Source organism: Chiloscyllium punctatum, chromosome 1 (genome assembly GCF_047496795.1).
Source record: "Chiloscyllium punctatum isolate Juve2018m chromosome 1, sChiPun1.3, whole genome shotgun sequence".
NCBI lineage: Eukaryota > Metazoa > Chordata > Chondrichthyes > Orectolobiformes > Hemiscylliidae > Chiloscyllium > Chiloscyllium punctatum.
The window spans coordinates 65199267-65217312 of record NC_092739.1 but is presented as its reverse complement, the minus strand read 5'-3'; the positions used below and the strand labels follow the sequence as shown (position 1 = coordinate 65217312).

Below are 18046 nucleotides of genomic sequence, written 5' to 3'. Positions count from 1 at the left end.
TTACAACAGCGAATCTGCATAAAGAGGCTGGTTGGTTCTGCCATTTTAACTCTTTTTTTCTGGGTGAGAACAGAGTGAAACATGCAGAATATCATCATATCTTTTTTTGGCATGAACACCATCTAGTGGCTGAAACATGCCACTATAAGTTTGTATAACTAAAACGCACAGTCCCAAAGTTATTAAAACTCAGCTGACAGTTATTTTCATGGCCACCTCCTTTAGTACTGTTGCATGCACATAATCAGGCCTGGGGGATTTATCAGATTTCAGTTCTACTCATTTCTCCAACACTTTTTTTCCAACTTATTTCCTTCAATTCCTCCTTCCCTAAAAATATTTGCTTCCCCAGCACTTCTAGAAGGTATTTGTGCTTTCTTCTGTGAAGACAGAAGTAGTTGTTGATATCCATGCTATTTTTTTGCTCTCCATTTTTAATTTTCCCAATTCAGACTATAAGTGGCCTACATTTTTCCTCATAAATCTTCCTCTTTGTAAATACTTAAGCAGGTTTTTAAAACTTTATTCACCCATGGGACATGAGTGTCGCTGGCTAGGCCAGCATTTATTGCCCATCCCTAGTTGCCCTTAAGAAAGTGGTGATGAGCTGTCTTATTGAACTGCTCCAATTCATGTGCTGTAGTTAAAGCCACAATACTGTTAGGGAGGGAAGTCCAGGATTTTAATTTAACATTGGAGGAACACCAATATATTTCAAAGTCAGAATGGTGAGTGGCTTGGAGGGGAACTTGCAGTCGGTGGTGTTCCCATATATCTGCTTCCCTTGTCCTTCTTGATGGAAGTAGGTGTGTCTAAGGATCTTTGGTGAATTTCATTATTATGGACCACTTGTATGTTTCTTGAAATTTTACTTTCGTGCTCCATTTTTTTGACTGCTTCATCAACCTCTCAGTCTTGCTGAATTCTAAAAATTTCCTAGTCGTCAAGTTTGCTACACTTTTTTGGTCAACTTTATTCAACTCCTCATTGAATCTAATTAAAGTCTTGATTTATTTTGTTTATCACGGTTGAGCACTTCTCCTATTGTGTTCTTTTACCTGATCGAGATGTACTAACTGTATAAAAGGAATGTATATTTAACTGTAATGTAAACATTTATTCCTTAAATATTAACTAATGCCTTTCCACTACAGAATCTTTTAATGAAGTCATCGAGTGTACTGCAGCCAACTTACCTTTCATATGTTCTTAGGGATTTGTGTGTTTACATTTAGGAACCTAGTTTTTAATGGATTCCTGCACTTTCCATCCCAATGAAGAATTCTATATTATTATGGTAACTTTTCCTTAAGGACCTCTCACATCAAGGTTATTAACTAACCTCTTCTCATTGCTTAAATCTTGGATAGCCAGCCCCTGAGTTTGCTTAATCAATGAAATTGAACCATTCATAAGGTAAATCTGTTATACTTTAGCCATAGCCAGAGGGAACAGTAGCAATCAGCAATTGCTGTGTCTGAAGAACTACAAGAGATGGAAAAGGCAATTATTCAGGAATGGCCTGATTGAATTAAAGAAGTTCCTGATAGCATTGGTTAATTTTGCTCACACTTAGTATATCACAGTAAGTCATTTTCAAGGATGAACAAGTTCTAGTATCAAAATTATGTCAAGATATCATGTACATGGTACATGGGTATGCATTGTTTTGAACATACTAGATGTTTTATGAATCTGTGTACTGGCCAGCAATGAATCACAGGATATTAAACAAGTTGTGATGCATATGAGGCATGCCAAACACCATGGCGGGGGGTGCTAGGGCTGGGTAGTATTATCACTGGGCCGTTAATCCAGAGACCTCCGGTGATGTGCTGGGGACCCAGATTTGTATCCTACCACAGCTGATGGTGGAATTTGAATTCAGTTAAGATCTGGAATTAGGAGTCTAAGATAACCATGAATCCCTTGCCGATAGTTGGAAATGTCCCTGTGGTTCATTAATGTCCTTTAGGGAAGGAAACTGCCATCCTTACCTGGTCTGGCCTACATGTAACTCCAGACCCACAGCAATATGGTTGACTTTTAACCACTCTCTGGGCAATTAGGGATAGGCAATAAATGCCAGCAAAGCTTCCATCTTGCAAATGAATAAAAAGCAACATCAGAACTGGAGGGAACCCTTACATCCACACAATGTTTCATCCTTTTCTTGGATGAGAATAGCAAGGTTTTTGTTTACAGTGCATGGGTAAGATTACATTCTCGACCCAGATTACTTCTTCAAATTTTCCATACTTCAGCAACCTAGCAATATAATGACTAAAACCATTGCAGGTACATTGAGAACTTTTCCAAGTTTACTTGGACTGCCAGAATGGATAGTGTCAGATAATGCACTGCAGTTCACTGGCAAAACATTTTGAAATGTGTGATAAGTGGGGAGTGACCCATACCACATTGTCAACCCACTATCCACACTCACACAGTCCGGCAGATCTTGCTGCCAAATCTATAATCATCAAATCTCAAACAAGATTTCGGCATTGCTTTGTTGAATTTTTTCACAGCACCAATGGAGAAGGGATTACCATCATCAGCACAACTTATGTTCAGAACCTCAGTGTGAATGACAGCCCTTAGCAATCAATTATCTAACTATTCTGAGATGTTTTTTTTCAAAGAACAAGGAGATTGAAAGAGATACATGAAGAAAGCAAGTAGAAAGTTTACCACCAATATGCATTGAACAGAGAATGCAAGTCAGAAATCCAGTGACAATTATCTGGCACCAGCAAAGAGTTCTAAAATGTGCAACCAGCCCAGATCAATTGAAGTCATTAATAATCATGGTGCTGTATTGTGAAGGAACGGAATATAACTCAGATCAATGTGTGATGCACCAATCCCTCGTGAAGACGGTGAGGAAGAAAACACTGATGGTGATTGTACAGTGATGTTGAGTGACTGCAACAACACAACTAATTTGTCAAACAAGTGCAACCAAACATAACAGATAGCTCTCCAGACAGCTATGTGATCACTAGGTCAAGACAATTGTCAAACGTCCAAAGCAAACATTGAAGTTTGAACAAAGTTAACTTTGTTAACTCCATTTTTATTTGTTTGTATAATTATCAAATTGACAATGTGTGCCTATGTACAAACATATAAGCCAGTTTTGGTTTATTTACTTTGTTGTGTCTCACAGCTAGTCAGTATATCTTTAGAACATAGAACAGTGCAGCACTGTGCAGCGCAGGCCCTTCAGCCCACCATGCCTATTGTTTCAAAAAACACTCCTGGATGTGCCTAATAAGTTCTGCCCCATCTAAGTCCCTAGCAGAATTGGGGAAGTTAAAATTTAAGACACGCATGACAGCATCATGCCATATGGCCTAATGTTACAAAGGTCTCAGACTCCACCCTAACTGGAGCACCCTGAAGCATGACACACTGATAGAAACATGCTACTGATCGTAATTGAATAGCTTAGTGTTTGCCAGGCACTGAAAGGCCAGTGACTGTAATATATGGTGATACCAGGAGCTTTTATAAAAGTCTATTGAATCTTTCAATACAACATTATGGTAATCTAGTTCTTCTGTTAGAGAGCTAACAAAGTGATTGCCTCATCAAGTTCAAATATACTGGTGAAGGAAAAAGCTGACATCGAGGTGGCACATCCTGTTTCAGTGATACAGATAGATAAGCAAAGAGCACACCATTTCAACATCCAGCATTTGCAAGTCTCAGCCACATATATTGATGAGGGTGACCTTTCACCTCGAGTAACATTCAGTACAGCATTATAGTTTTGAAGGAGTTGTTGCAAGCCTCTCAATAGGTCAGTTCACCTGGTTCAGCAAACATTTTAGTTCTGCATTTTTAGGTAGGTATGTATTCATCAGAAAATTAGCTTACAATTTTCTGATGCACGCCTGGTTGGTGTGGATGATTTGCGCTGAAGAGTATGATTGTATGACATGATCTGCAGCAGGCATAGTCTCTCACTGTCAGTATTTTGAAAAATCGATGCTCAAATGCCAATTGTGTGCATCCAAGGTTCATTCCAACAGCATAGGCATTATTGAGAAGTGTTATAAGCCATAATTGCATTTTGTTATTTATTTCATAAGCAGCTCATTCTTCCATGAAGTTGGATCACCAATTAAAAGCACATTCATATTTCTTTACAGACACGAGCATTGATGTACCTTATTTTCTGACAAGTATTGTTAATTTTAATGGAAAACGTCTCAGATTATTGCTCAACTCTTTTAATGAAACCATTAATATACAGAGTGCCAGGTGAGGAGGGATGAATTAAAACCTCTCTTTAACCCCAACCCTTATCACCAGTTGGCTGCAGCAAAGATTTTGAATATTTTCTTCATGCAGCTACATCTGAGTCTGACTAAAACACTGTGTGGTTGATTAGATTAACGGGCCTTCATGAGTAAAATCAAGTGGAATATTATTACCTACTAGCCCCAAGAAAAAGTAATGTGACATCAAACACACACACTTAAATATAGGGATAAAGGTAAAAAGGAAGAATTTCTAGTCTAATATGAAAGATCACGAATAAGCCGTTTAAAAAGTTTTAGAGGTATCTGGTCTCAGGTTAAAATCTTAGTTGCTTAATTGATGATTTGTACCTTAGCAGTAGTGAAATTTGGAACTATCTTTGAGTTCTCAATGAATAAATATTCCTGTAATTTGTTTTCTTTTTCACCAGGCACTGTTTTCAAGAGGTTGGGAGAAATCAGGATGAAAGAAAGCAAACCTCTCAGTTCTGTTATGACTAAACAATTTTCATTCTTCCCCTGCTCAAAAGGATTTGCCTGAAATATAGTTCACTTGTGTGTCTCCATGCCTGGCTTGTTTTTTTCGACCTAGGCAACCTGTAAGCAAATTTCATCCTAATCAGAAATGTATGAACTAATCTGGCTCTCAATATAGGAATTTCGGTGCCTTTTTATAATGATGCTAATTTTAACTCAGACTGATTCTTGTTTATTGGTGGTTTCATGAGCTTGGTTCAACTCGCTAAACACTGCTACCTTCTGAAGTCAGTGCTTTTCTTTTTTAGAAGTCATTTAAGTCCAAGAAAGATCCTAGATATTACAGCAGATGATGGAGGGTTGGAGGATTTGAGCTATAGGGAGAGGTTGAATAGGCTAGGGCTGTTTTCCCTGGAGTGTCGGAGGCTGAGGGATGACCTTATAGAAGTTTATAAAATCATGAGGGGCATGGATAGGATAAATAGACAAAATCTTTTCCCTGGGGTCAGGGAGTCCAGAGCGAGAGGGCATAGGTTTAAGGTGAGAGGGGAAAGATATAAAAGAGACCTAAGAGGCAACTTTTTCACTCAGAGGGTGGTATGTGTATGGAATGAGCTGCCAGAGGAAGTGGTGAAGGCTAGTACAATTGCAACATTTAAAAGGCATTTGGATAGGTATATGAATAGAAAGGGTTTGGGGCGATATGGGCCAGGTGCTGGCAGGTGGGACTAGATTGATTTGGGTTATCTGGTCGGCATGGGCGAGTTGGACCGAAGGGTCTGTTTCTGTTCTGTACATCTCTATGACTCTAAGTCCACTTTTACAACTATTGTAACAATGAAAAAGCCATAGTTTCAACTTTAATTTTGAAGCTGCTTAAATTTTCTACATTTGAAAATAATGCAAGACATTGCAAAACATTTTTCTTATTAATATAATGTTCTAAATAGTATTACATTAGAACTGACAGAAGTTTCTAATTGGTGATCTGAGCAGCATAATATAAAGTAAAGGATAAGTCCACAGACTTCATGCTCCCAGCAAGGAGCAGCACAGCTCAGTGTTGTAGCTCCTTAGCACTGTAGTGCTATTTTAAATGCATCCTTCCTGAGAGTTCCAGATGTTAAAACAGTTTCTGAATCAACGTGCAGTCACTTTTTGTGGTTTTTCAATGGAAAAATCTCTTGATAAAAATTCAGAACTAGACAGATTTTCTTCAATACTGAAAATGTTTAGCAAAACTCAATTCAATCCAATCTCAGGTCAACTATTGCATGTGCTGTGGAACTAACCACTACCAGCTAAAGACTGGGGTAGAGTGCTGCCACCAATTATTTTTTTCTACATGGAGTCCAAAGGCCTATTTGGTTAATCATGGCAGAGGATGCCCTGGTTGTGCATCTTAATGAGAAAAGCACTTATCTTAACAAAATGTAGTTTATTACATGATAGCAAGAGAGACAATCTACATTGGCTAGTTAGATGTAGTAACAATGACTTGCAGGAGATAGGATGAAACAACTACATTGGTATCTCATTCCCCCTAGATTGTATAACAACATCAGATTTGTGTTGAACTTAATGCAGTCTCCAACAACAATCTTTCAAAAATATTAGCTTATACAAGATATTTCCCCCACAGCTTGACATCAACAGGTTCTACCAAAATCAAATCAGTTGAATAACTAACTTCCCTGGAGATAGCCTTGGATTTGTTTTCTAATTTTGTGTTTTTATCACATTAATAGATTTGTATGAATAGGTGTTTGGCTATTTTATGGATGAAGTATTCTTTTCTCATAGCTGAGCATTGCTTATGCTTGTGAGGTTTCTTTGTTCCACTGACACTGCCTCTTAAGATCTATGGTTTGGCCTACACTGAATGCTTGCTGTCCATCTGTATTTTTAGAGTTTTTATTGTTTAAAAAGAGGATGGATTCTGTTTCTCTCCTATGTTTGCTTTTCTCTAAAGTACTTCCTGGTTTCTGTTTCCAACAAAATTTGAATAGCTTTCTTTAAAGTCATATCTTTTTTGGTACCTAATAATTCTTACAATATGTCATTAATATTTCCAACAGCAATTCTGATTCTCATTAATTTTAATTTCAAAGCTCAAAAGCTACAGTTTGCTGCTAATGTGCAGAGATCATTAGTGAAACAATCTATGAATTCCACTGAATACCAAACTTTCTGTTAGAATGTTGCTCTTTCAATAATTTTGCTTGCTCTTAGATTAAAGCAATTGTCAAAAGTATCCTCAAAGTATCTGATCTTTCTTTTACATTTTGTCAAATTTAAACATGACAGCTGTAGACCCTTCTGAATAGAATAGTGTATTTATTTGTGCAGATTTAAGATTTAATATGTAAGTTTTAAACAATTCTGCACTTAAAGAACAGTTTTCTCCAAGATGCCCAGTCATGTGGTCTAATTGGCTCATGTCTGATTTAAAATTTCTGTGAAAATATTAATTCTCCTGCCATGTCTTCTTAAAGTGATAACTTATTCTTCTTATTTTGCAACTTCAGTACTTCAATGCTGCTCTATTCCCTCTCTGCTAAATGGATTTTTAATTCTGTACTGTAGCAACGCTATTTTAACCACGTTATTTTTCAAGCTTTTGAAACAATCCTGTATAAGTTTCTTCTTAAAAAAGTTTCAAATTCTCTATTATTGTGGCGTTGCATTATTTCAATTATTTTAAAGCTTTAAATACAATGCTGTTTTTGTGCACAGCTTACTAGGCATCTTCTTGCAGTCAAAATGCTGGATTTCTTCCTCCTACAGCCAGGATGAAGATTTCCTGATTTTCTACAGGCCATATAGATTTTTTGCCTAAGTCACAGCCAAATACACAATTTAAACTGCTTCTATAAATTTCTAAATAAAACTTTGTGGCTGAGGCATTAATAGAGCTTCCTGCTAAAATCTGAGTGACATAGAAACTAGGAGCAGCAGTAGGCAATTTAGCCCTTTAGCCTGTTCCAACATTCAGTATGATTATACCTGATCCTCTACCTCAATTACATATTCCCATTTTCTTCCTGTACCCCTTGATGCCTTTGATATCCAAAACATTAACCATCTTCTTCTTGAATCCATTTAAAGATCTGGCCTCCGTAGCTTTCTGTGGTAGAGAATTGCATAATCTGAATGAAACATTTTTCCTCACCTCAGTCCTAAATGGCCTCACCATGTCCTGTGACGGCGAATTCTGATTCCAGACTCCCAACATGGTAAATCTCCTCCCTACAACCCGCTAATACGGCTCTGCTAGAATTTCATACAGTTAAAATCAAAACACTATTCTTCTTTTAAACTCTACTGATAGACCTTGTCTTCTTCATACTTTAAACTGCACTTTTATCATATTAATTCCACTTCTGATATTCTAAGTTCTGCAATCTTAGTATAAATTAAATTTATGGCCCCTAATTCATTACAGTTGTTATGTGGTAGTGCGCACTCACTATGGCAGGAATGCGCATTGTGAATGGTAAGTACTTTTCTCTTAATGGCTATCTTTCTCAGCCTCATCCTTTGCAATATAAATTTACAGTCTTTTCCCTTGCCTAACAAGGTATTTTAAAACTTTATTCACCTAGCTCCGAAATAGTTGCTTCCTAGCTGAACTTCAAACGTTCTTCTTGAAGGACTCTGCACCAGCCAAATGTAACTTTTTTAAGCTCTTACTGCACATTGCTATTCCTGTGCCTGTTACCCCATGTGGATGGAAGGCTTTAGCCTGGGGGGGGGGGGGTGCTGTTTTCAACTTGTTGTTCCATCACAATTTACGATGACTGCTTGTTTGTTCAAATGCTTGGAGCTGCCAATTGATGGTCTGCATAGTCTTAAAGCAGGAAAGTATTTGGATGGGTGAATTCACTTGTCTTCCAAATATTTTTGTCCTTTGTCCAATGGATTTTTTTCCACCACCATTACCTTGTGGCATTTAAGCAGCAATGCCTGTCACGGATCACCATGTTGCATGTGCTCCAGTACTCAGCCAATATTTGGTCGAGAGTACTGCCACTAATTCCCTCCTTTCCATACTGACAATAAGGGCTTATCTGACTAACAGTGATGAAGGATGAACTACTGATGAGTCTTGTTGCACAGTTGTGTTAACAAGATGTAGATTAAGGCAATGTGCACAAGTTACACTCAATGTTCCCTCTCAGCTGTGTGGCTGCATGCACAGCCTCTCTAAGGGTCCATGCCTGGCAACCAGTCTGTCCATGCCATTCACAGCTTTTACTCCTGGTTCTGGAAGTCACTTTGGTGCACAGACCTCAGAGCTCTGAAGAAATTAGTGGAATGCTAGTTACACTGAATAGTTGAATATAACAACTAGGTCTATCACAATATACTGATGAAACATTGTCTCCATAGGGATTTCAAGCTGGACCCTACTCAAAACTAGGTTAGTTGGAAGTTAATGCAGGCTGCAACATTCACTCTTTTAGAACTTCTACTTTATACAAGACTAACCTTTGGCTTGCGCAAGAAGCATATTTATTTTAGCGTCTAAAAATCAAATTCCTAGGTATGCGAATTGCAACTTAAATAAGGTATGACTTATTGTACAACTAATGCCGATGTTCTGAAAGCAATGCTATTATGCATCAGGACGCTAAGGAAGTTCTAATCTATGCAGACATGCAGTATTTGTGCATGAAGTTTAAACTTAAAATGAATAGTTTTAAAATTCTGGGCCCGTCCGATACTGTTATCAGGTTTGGCGATTTGGACTTTAAACTTCGAATTTAGTCAGGAATTGAGCGAGGATGTGCTCTCAATTGTTGATTACAGGAATCGAGCTGACAATGATTATAAGAGAACGCGGTATAAAGAAAGGTTGGAAATTTATTTCAAACGAAACCTGAACAATTCACAGTCCCACATTCCTCCACAATGTCGCAACAGCAATTAAGCATTTGAAAGTTAAGAATTAGTTTCTTTAAACAGGGACTCTTAACAGCTCCACTCAAAAAGGTAAAAACAATAACTACAGATGCTGGAAACCAAATTCTGGATTAGTTCCTGATGAAGGGCTTTTGCCCGAAACGTCGACTTCACTGCTCGTTGGATGCTGCCTGAACTGCTGTGCCCTTCCAGCACCACTAATCCCGAGCTCCATTCAAAAGACCATCCAGAACACTGCTACCTCGTTGACTTTAAGGGAAGATGCTTAAGCGGGTGCCAAAAACAGCATGTGGCTACATCTTGCGATATCTTTACGACGTTTCTGCCCATGAATTCCTATGGGGTTCGCTCCGGGATAGGAAGTCCGGAGTACAGTGTCAATAAAACAGAAGGCTACACTTTACGTCTCAGTCAGCGGCAACCATTGCTGCCATCTGGATCATTCAATGATTTCAACTTGGTTGTTCTTTGTTTATTGCAATTTCAGGTTAAAGTCAGTGCTACTTGACTTGTCTCGTGAATCAAATATGCCTTTCAAACTTACTACACAATCAACGTGCACCACATATCTATATTACCAGTGCTGTCATTTTATTGTGAAAGTCATTGATGATGTACTTAAGAATTGTTAAAACTATTACAAATGAATTACAACTGATTTGTTTGCGTTGGACCTGCTTTTTTTAAAAAAAAGTCTGATTAAATCACTCTTAAAACTTTGAAAGCACATAGTACTTGTTAGTGGATTGTAGAAATGTAGCTAAAATGTGTGTGCACCTCCTTTTTTGAAGACAGGAAGATATGCTATTGTGACAAATCTGGATCAGCGTGGACTTTTTCCAGAGGAATCAAAAACTTTTCAACGCGAATAATTTTGATTCTGTGCAATAAAGTATGGGTAGTCTAATTTAAATCTCCCTGGTACTTCCATTGACTGCACAATTATTCAATCTCAGGATTATCCAAATTGCTGTTGTTTCTGAATAATCTTTTATGTTTATCCCCTCAAGAAAACAAATTATATTAGCACATTAATGAACTTTCATCATTTTAATTTGTTTCGAACCTTGTTCAGATGCACTTGGGCTGGACACAACATAAACAATGTAACTTTTTTTTAAAGTTCCTTTCTGTGGCAAAATGGTTAAAATATCCTGCAACATCACACTCAGATCTAGCAAACAGATCTGCTCATGGACATTTCCAACTGATGATAAAATGTTCTAAATACAATTAGGAATGTAATATATACTTTCACCCCTAAAACTAATTGTCGATAACATTGCTGATACCGAACTTTGTTCTGCATCAGCCTGTATCCTTGAGCATCCTTAACCAAAAAGAAAACAAACCTTATCCCATTTGCAATTTTAAGACATTGTTGACACATGACACAAATTTAATTTGAAGGCATTAATTCTTGAATGAAATTGATTTTGTAAAAAAAATCAGATTTCAATCTGGAAAAAAAATAATATTCATGCTCTCAAGCACCTGGGTTGCACACAGCTGCACAAACATTTACACTGCTGAATATTCTTCATTAACACATTGCCTACAGATGACTCTTATGTTTGAATGCACAGCAATACTCAATTAAACTTCAAACATAAAAAAAAGACATTCACTAAATGAAATGGTAACACAATAGTGTATGTGAAGCACTTCTTTCTATTTCACACATGACCTCATCAATTACACATTAGGAGAGCAATTTCTCTCATCTTCATGTAATGAGCAGTGCCATTCAGTTCCCATCATTGAATCTCTAATGCCAGACATTATGTGACATTTCCATTAAAAATGTTTCTGAAGTTAAATTCCAAAGAAATACGAACACATTGTTTCAGTTTCTAATCCATAACATTCACAAACATATTTTAAAACAACTTATTTGAAAGACACTGAACAATTTTAGATGTTATTATTGGCTGTGTTATTAAAATTCTATGAAATATAAATATCATGTTAAGAGAAACTGGAAGCAGAACAGCGCTCCTGGCAGGGGTGCCATTGCGCATATGTGCAGGGGTCACAGAGAGTAGCTTTCAATTCAGCAAGCCTGCAGTCTGACCTCTGACTCCTTGGGGGGAAAAATGGGCCAAATGATGTGCTCACCGCACCAATCATGTCACCCACACTCACCAGTGTCAATTTACCTGATAACTTGCCTCAAGCCAAAACCGCCGGTTGATAGTTTCAGCCATGGATGATTTCAAGCTCAGTCTCTAGCTTTGCTGTGGATAAGAATCAAAGCCATAAAACTGTGGCTACATTCTAAGACTGAACTGAAGCAATGGAGAATACCAGAAATATGATATAATGGTGGAAAATGACGTCACTGTAGAGATGGAATTCTTTAAGTTGTTAGGATGTTGGCCTGCCATGTACAGCCACTAGCACACACAACCTTTCCCTCAACAACGTTCATAATTGTACAGCTGTAAAGAGAAAGAGTTTCCACTCAGCTTAATTGGTAATATACAGGTATGCAGAAAACTTATCTTCCGAAGACTCCCTCCTCAGTAAAATTGCCAGCACTTTTTTTTTAGACAGAAACATAAGTCCCATTTCTTCAGCACCTGGTTTACTGAAGTTTTGAATTGGATATACCCTATAAAATAAAACTTCCAAAACTGCCAAACCTTCTATAATTTGAGTCAGTTAAAACTATGAACATATTGAATTTCAATTCTGTAAGAGTTGTGACAGCATTATTGAAACCACAATAGGTTTGCGACGAACAGTGACTGAAACCTAACGATGTCAGTCGCCAAACAATTACTGATAATCCCCAGTGCAAACTTAGCGTGTGTCACATTAAAATTATTTGCATTTTTAAACGTCGACACAAAACTTTTTTTTTTCTCTCTCTCTTTTGAAAGGGAGAAACGTCGGCACCCAAGTACGGTTCAAGTTTGAAAGAGCTGAACCTTGATGGCGAGCCCTTACCTTCGGGGTTGGAGCTGATGAAGACTTTTATGCTCCTGCTGCCCGGGAGATGCTGAGGGAGCGCAGCGACTGCTCCAGTCAGCGCCGCCCTTCGGAGCGCCGAGTCCCGGGGAGAGGGCAGCCTGGAGCCTGGCACCGACCACATCAACATCTTGACAGCGATGGAAAGGAAGAGGGGGAGCACACGCCGAAAGCGAAAAGGAAGATGTGGGGCGGGCGGTTGGAAAAGGAGCTGCCGTGAAGGGAAAGCGAGCACCAGCGGCTGCACACAGTCCTGGGCTGGGCGTCTAGAGACCGGGCTGCAGCGGGAGCTTGCAAATCCGGGCACAGCAATCCGACTACTTCAAAACCATTTCAACAATTTAAAATAAAACTGGTAGGAAAATTCGCCGGGCTGTCTGAATCGTGGTCCAGATAATTTCAGACCGAAAAAAAAATGAGAACTACATTTTAAAACCCCCCAAAAAAAGACCAATGAAAAAAATAATTCTTCTCCCGGAAAGTCAGATTCGCTTTTTGAGGGGGTTGGGGGGACGGGGGTAAACTGTCTTTTTCGTCAATCCCAGCCGCTGGGCTGAAAACGGTCGGGTTACCTCCCAGGGTTTCAAAAAGGGTTTCTGCTCTGAAAACAGCCAGAAACTTAAGAGAAAGTGGCAGCTCAGACACAGGGAGAGAGGGAGAGAGGGAGGGGAGGGGGAGATGGAGAGAAATGAAAACAAGCCTCTCACACAGGACAGGACAACCTGTTCACGCCACCTCCCACAGAGACAGAAAGAGCATCCTCACAGGAGGCTGTGAGGGAGTCGGAGGGGGCAGAGAGGGAGACGATGTTGAGAAAGGGGAGTGAGAGCAGGTTGTTTTCCCAACACCCCCCCCCCCCCCATGAAAAAGCGGGAAAGCTGCTCCCTTCCTGACTCTCACACTTGGCAGCAGCTGGCGCCAGTCTCCCTCCTTCCCATCCTCTCTCTCTCTCCCTCTCCTTCACACACACACGGAGCTCGTCCTCCTCCTCCTCTGTCTGAGGGTTACCCAGATCCACAAACTGAGAGATTAATGCTGACTGCCCGATTTCCGAGAGAGAGAGCAGTTACCGAGCGCTGAGAAATAACCCGCCCTCTGCCTCTTTTTTTTTGTATGTGTGTTGTGTTTTGGAAGCGAGTATGCTCCAGAGAGAGAGAGAGAGAGAGAGCTCCAGTAACCTCTGAACGCCTTGAGTGAAACGAGCGACGCACAGATGTTGTGACCAGAAGGTCACCTGTATCGTCTGGCAGATCGCTGAGAGCAGTCACATTTCTATATCGCTTTGACAGCAGGGCAGAGAAAAAAACAAACAAATCATCTCCGAGTGAGGAGACGCTGTATCTCAGGACAGACTGAGCTTTTTCGCTGAGCTCCAGCCGGTATAAATGGCTTCAGCAAAGCCACATGTGAGCCCAGCAGGTGCACAACTGGAGACAGAGACACATCTATCATCCACAGCAGTTAATTTTCACATTCAGATCGCTTTGAAATCTCTTCATCTCTGCTCACATTCCAGTGAAATTTAATTTTTAATAAATGCAATCAGTAGAAGAGCTGTAGGACACAGATGGCAGCTTTGAGTTAAATGTCACCGGGAAAACATTGAATAACATATTTCAAACATCTGTCAGCATTTTTAAAGATAAATGACACGTACACTGACTGAGGTAGGCAATGAAAACAAACAACACCTCGTTCGTGCCAAAGACAATGGTGGCACCTTAAACCGGTAGGACAGGAATATTTTCCTTCTCTCTCCCAGAGCAATAACACTATGAAATTCAGCTTTGTCGATCGTAGAGGTTATATAAGAAAATCCCAAGGAAACGGAGGAATATGACCTCATACCGAAGAACAACGTAAATTTCACATCTAGTGGCTGGCATTTGGCTGTCTGTTGAACTTGGACGAACCCAATTAGCCTTTATATACAGTTCCTACCGCCTGTTATCAATTCTGAGGTTATAGGGGTCACTAGTGCTCCCCTCTACCTCCAGAAATATCAACAGGGTGAAACGCACTTCTCAAACTTCGAGTTAAACAAGGTCAGTGATTCTGCAGAAAGGATTTACAGCCTCCGTGGTTGGCTGCAATCTCGCTTTAGGTCCCTTGAACTAATTATCCAAGCAGCGTGTACGGGATTTCATTCGGTTGTGTTCGCAAAATCTCCCAATGCATCACGCCTGAATGGCCCTGCTTAGAGTTCAATGCATGTTGATCCAGTCAGGACTACAGACTTACACAGACACTGCTGATTGAATTCATTTTCCCGATAAAATGATTAACCATTTCTAACCAAAATATTATTTTTCACTAATGCGCCGGAAATGCTGTCATTTGTGTGAATCTGAAACTGTTTGTTGGAAGCAATTATATGATGTGTGCGTTATGACGGTCGGGTCGACACTAGGGACAATCACCCTTTCACAGGAATGTGCACGGAATTAAATCAGTAAATTGGTTAATCAAAGTTGTGGTTACTAGCGCCATCATTTTGAAGGTGTACGCTCATACATGTGAAATGCCGTCGATCTTTCAAAACTTTCCAGTCTATCCCAATTCACACATCATCACATCAACTAAATGCATCAGTCAGACCACCTACTCAATTGCACATGGAAGTGGCGATGTTTTACTTTAGCAATTTATTGTGATACTCATCCGGAAAATCCGGTAAATCCAGAAGACAAGCCTCTAATTGTTGGCAGGAACTCAGTCAATTCTGTATGGTAGACTTTATAAACAGGGGAAATCTACTGCTTTACAGGTTGCTGTCCATGACTGACCTGCTATCCTGAATCATTGACCTAACTTGGATGGATAAGCCTGTATTGGATGCCAGGATTCTTCTGACTTGCTTCCAGATAATCCAGGAAGCACATACCTTAACGTGCAACATATTCTCAGAAAACAAGCAGCAGGACATTTATGAGTGTTTTGTGCTGATAAGCTGCACTGTAGGCTATTTAAATACCATTAGTATCCTTGAGATTTCAATATTGTCAAGTTAGACCTAACATCTTTGATTTATGAAAGTGAGATATACACTTACATTGCATTCATAGTATATGATGGATTACTGTCCCATTGTAATTGCTTGTAGTAATCTAACTTTTGCTGGTAGATGGAATATAAATGTTTTAGTGGTTACAATTTCTTTAATTTCAAGCAGATGGAAAGAACTGAGCAGGATTTCTTGGTAGCTTGGAATGTGAACTTTTAAAAATGGTCCTAAATTTCAAATAATTTCAAACACCGTATCACAATAATTTGTTTCTGGGTAATGTTGATAGGACTTCTGGTGGTGAGAAATAAGTTTCATTCTTAGTCACTTGGCTGTTGTACTGAGCAAGTGAAATTCCTATGCTAGTGTAATATTTTGTTTCCTGATATAGAGCACACATCCTACTTTCAAGACACCCAAATCTAAATCTTAGATCCACCTGCAGATCCTGGTCAGTAAGATCGCTTAATGCTTAGCAAGCCTTTTAGTCCAGATGGCATTAATGTAACTTGTGAAATTAAATGTAGATATTTGTTTGTCAAGAAAAAAAATCTATGAAAATTACTGGATTGTTATGAGAACTTAACTAGATCACTAATGATTGCAAATTCACATTGTTAGCTGGACAATGTGCCATATGGAGTAGCAATAATTACACCTAAAATTAAATGAAATCCCATTTCAAGTGTCTATTTAGTCACATTTTTCATATAGTTTGATTCAATTCTAATCTTTTCTTTCTAGATATGTCATCTTAGAGCCCCCCATTAAATCATCAGCCAACAATTGCATAGATGACCAGTATATGTTTGAAGAAAGATCACTGAACTGAAAATGTTAACTCTCTTTTATCTCCACAGACCCTGTCAGATTTGCCTAGTTTCTCCAGCAATTTCTGTTTTTGATTTAGTATAGGTTTGAGCCCTTGCTATACAACCATTTGAAACAAGATATACCCTACAACTATAATTTTGAGTAACCCAACTCATTGTAATGTGTAGAAATACTTGTTAATGACAACAACATGAACATTGGAAGCACCATCTTTTCAATAAGGCAATGAAGCAAGGGCCTTTTGATCCCCCTAAAGACAATAATTTAAAGAAATACAAGTGATTTATAGCTATGTCATGACCAATATTTATCTCTCAATCAGGGTCACAAAAACACATTATCTAGTGTTTACCAATATTATTGTTTGTTCACAGTTTCGTTGTCTGATTCCCTTATTGCAAAAGTGGCTATGCTGCTGAAATGTTTAATTGGCTATAAAATGCTTTAAGACATCCTGTTGTTGTAAAAGACACTGTATAAATACACATCTTCTTTTTCATGAAGTCGTCATTCTCCATCCTTCATTATTCATAGGAATAGCCTAACTTGATATGTGTGAATATACATGACTATAGTAGATATACACTCACAATGCCTGCAAGAACATAACTTGGTGTTTGCAATCCTCGCCTCTGTTGCTAAAGTTTATAATGAAGTCTTCAACTTTTCTTTTGGAATAGATTAGATTCAGCAATTTTTCTTTGTATGTGTCATTTCAACCTGCAGAGATGTTTTGTGTACAACTTGTAATTCATCCTAGATGTGGATACAATTAGAACGTTTAAAAGACATAAGGATAAGTATATGAATAAGAAATGTTTGGAAGTAAATGGGCCAAGCGCAGGCAGGTGGGACTGGTTTAGTTTGGAATTATGATCAGCATGGACTAGTTGGATTAAAGGGTCTGTTTCTGTGCTGTATGACTCTAAGACTCTATGCCATCTTGTTGAATCACCAGCTTTGGTGCAGAGGTTTATCAGCAATTGTTTGTACTGTCGTAACTTTATTAACAAGTACCCAAGCTTTGAAACTATTTTTTTAAAAATCAGGTGGTTTCAGGCAACTATAAAACATTGCTCGGTTTTACCTATTTGGTTAGATAACAGGCATGTCTTCAGTGAATGTGCCTTGTTTGTTTGCCTGCAGGGACAGATGTATACCAATAATTCTGAACTAAACATATATCAAAATTCAATTCAACACGTGACATTATTCAGCGTCATTTGGAAAAGATTATGCAGCTGAATCTTCATTCATGGGGCTGAGTGACTGGTCAAATTAATGCCCTCTCTGCAACAGTTTTATCTTTTTGGCAGAATCCACTTTACAAGTTGACCCTGGACCACAGAATTATTGAATTTACAACACAGATAGAGGTCTGATAGCCCTTTGTGTTTGTGGTGATGCTTCAGTTGGAGCTGCCTGTTCTATTACCAGGTCCTTGCCCTTTCCCTGAATTCATTTATATTCTTCATTTTCAAATACGTATCTAATTTCATTTTTAAAATAGGTTATTGGCTCTGTCTAGTCACTAAAGAATTCCATGTCCGAAGAAGCTTCT

General features: G+C 38.8%; 1 protein-coding gene across 1 annotated transcript in view; it reads right to left on the bottom strand.

Annotated features, from left to right (window-relative positions):
- Positions 1-14029, bottom strand: part of nwd2 (NACHT and WD repeat domain containing 2) — a 124535-nt gene extending 110506 nt beyond the window's left edge. The window contains exon 1 of the mRNA XM_072566707.1: positions 12627-14029. Within this exon, the coding sequence (XP_072422808.1) occupies positions 12627-12777 (151 nt within the window). The 5' untranslated portion in view covers positions 12778-14029. The remainder of the gene's footprint in view (positions 1-12626) is intronic.
- Between the last annotated feature and the right edge of the window lie 4017 nt (positions 14030-18046).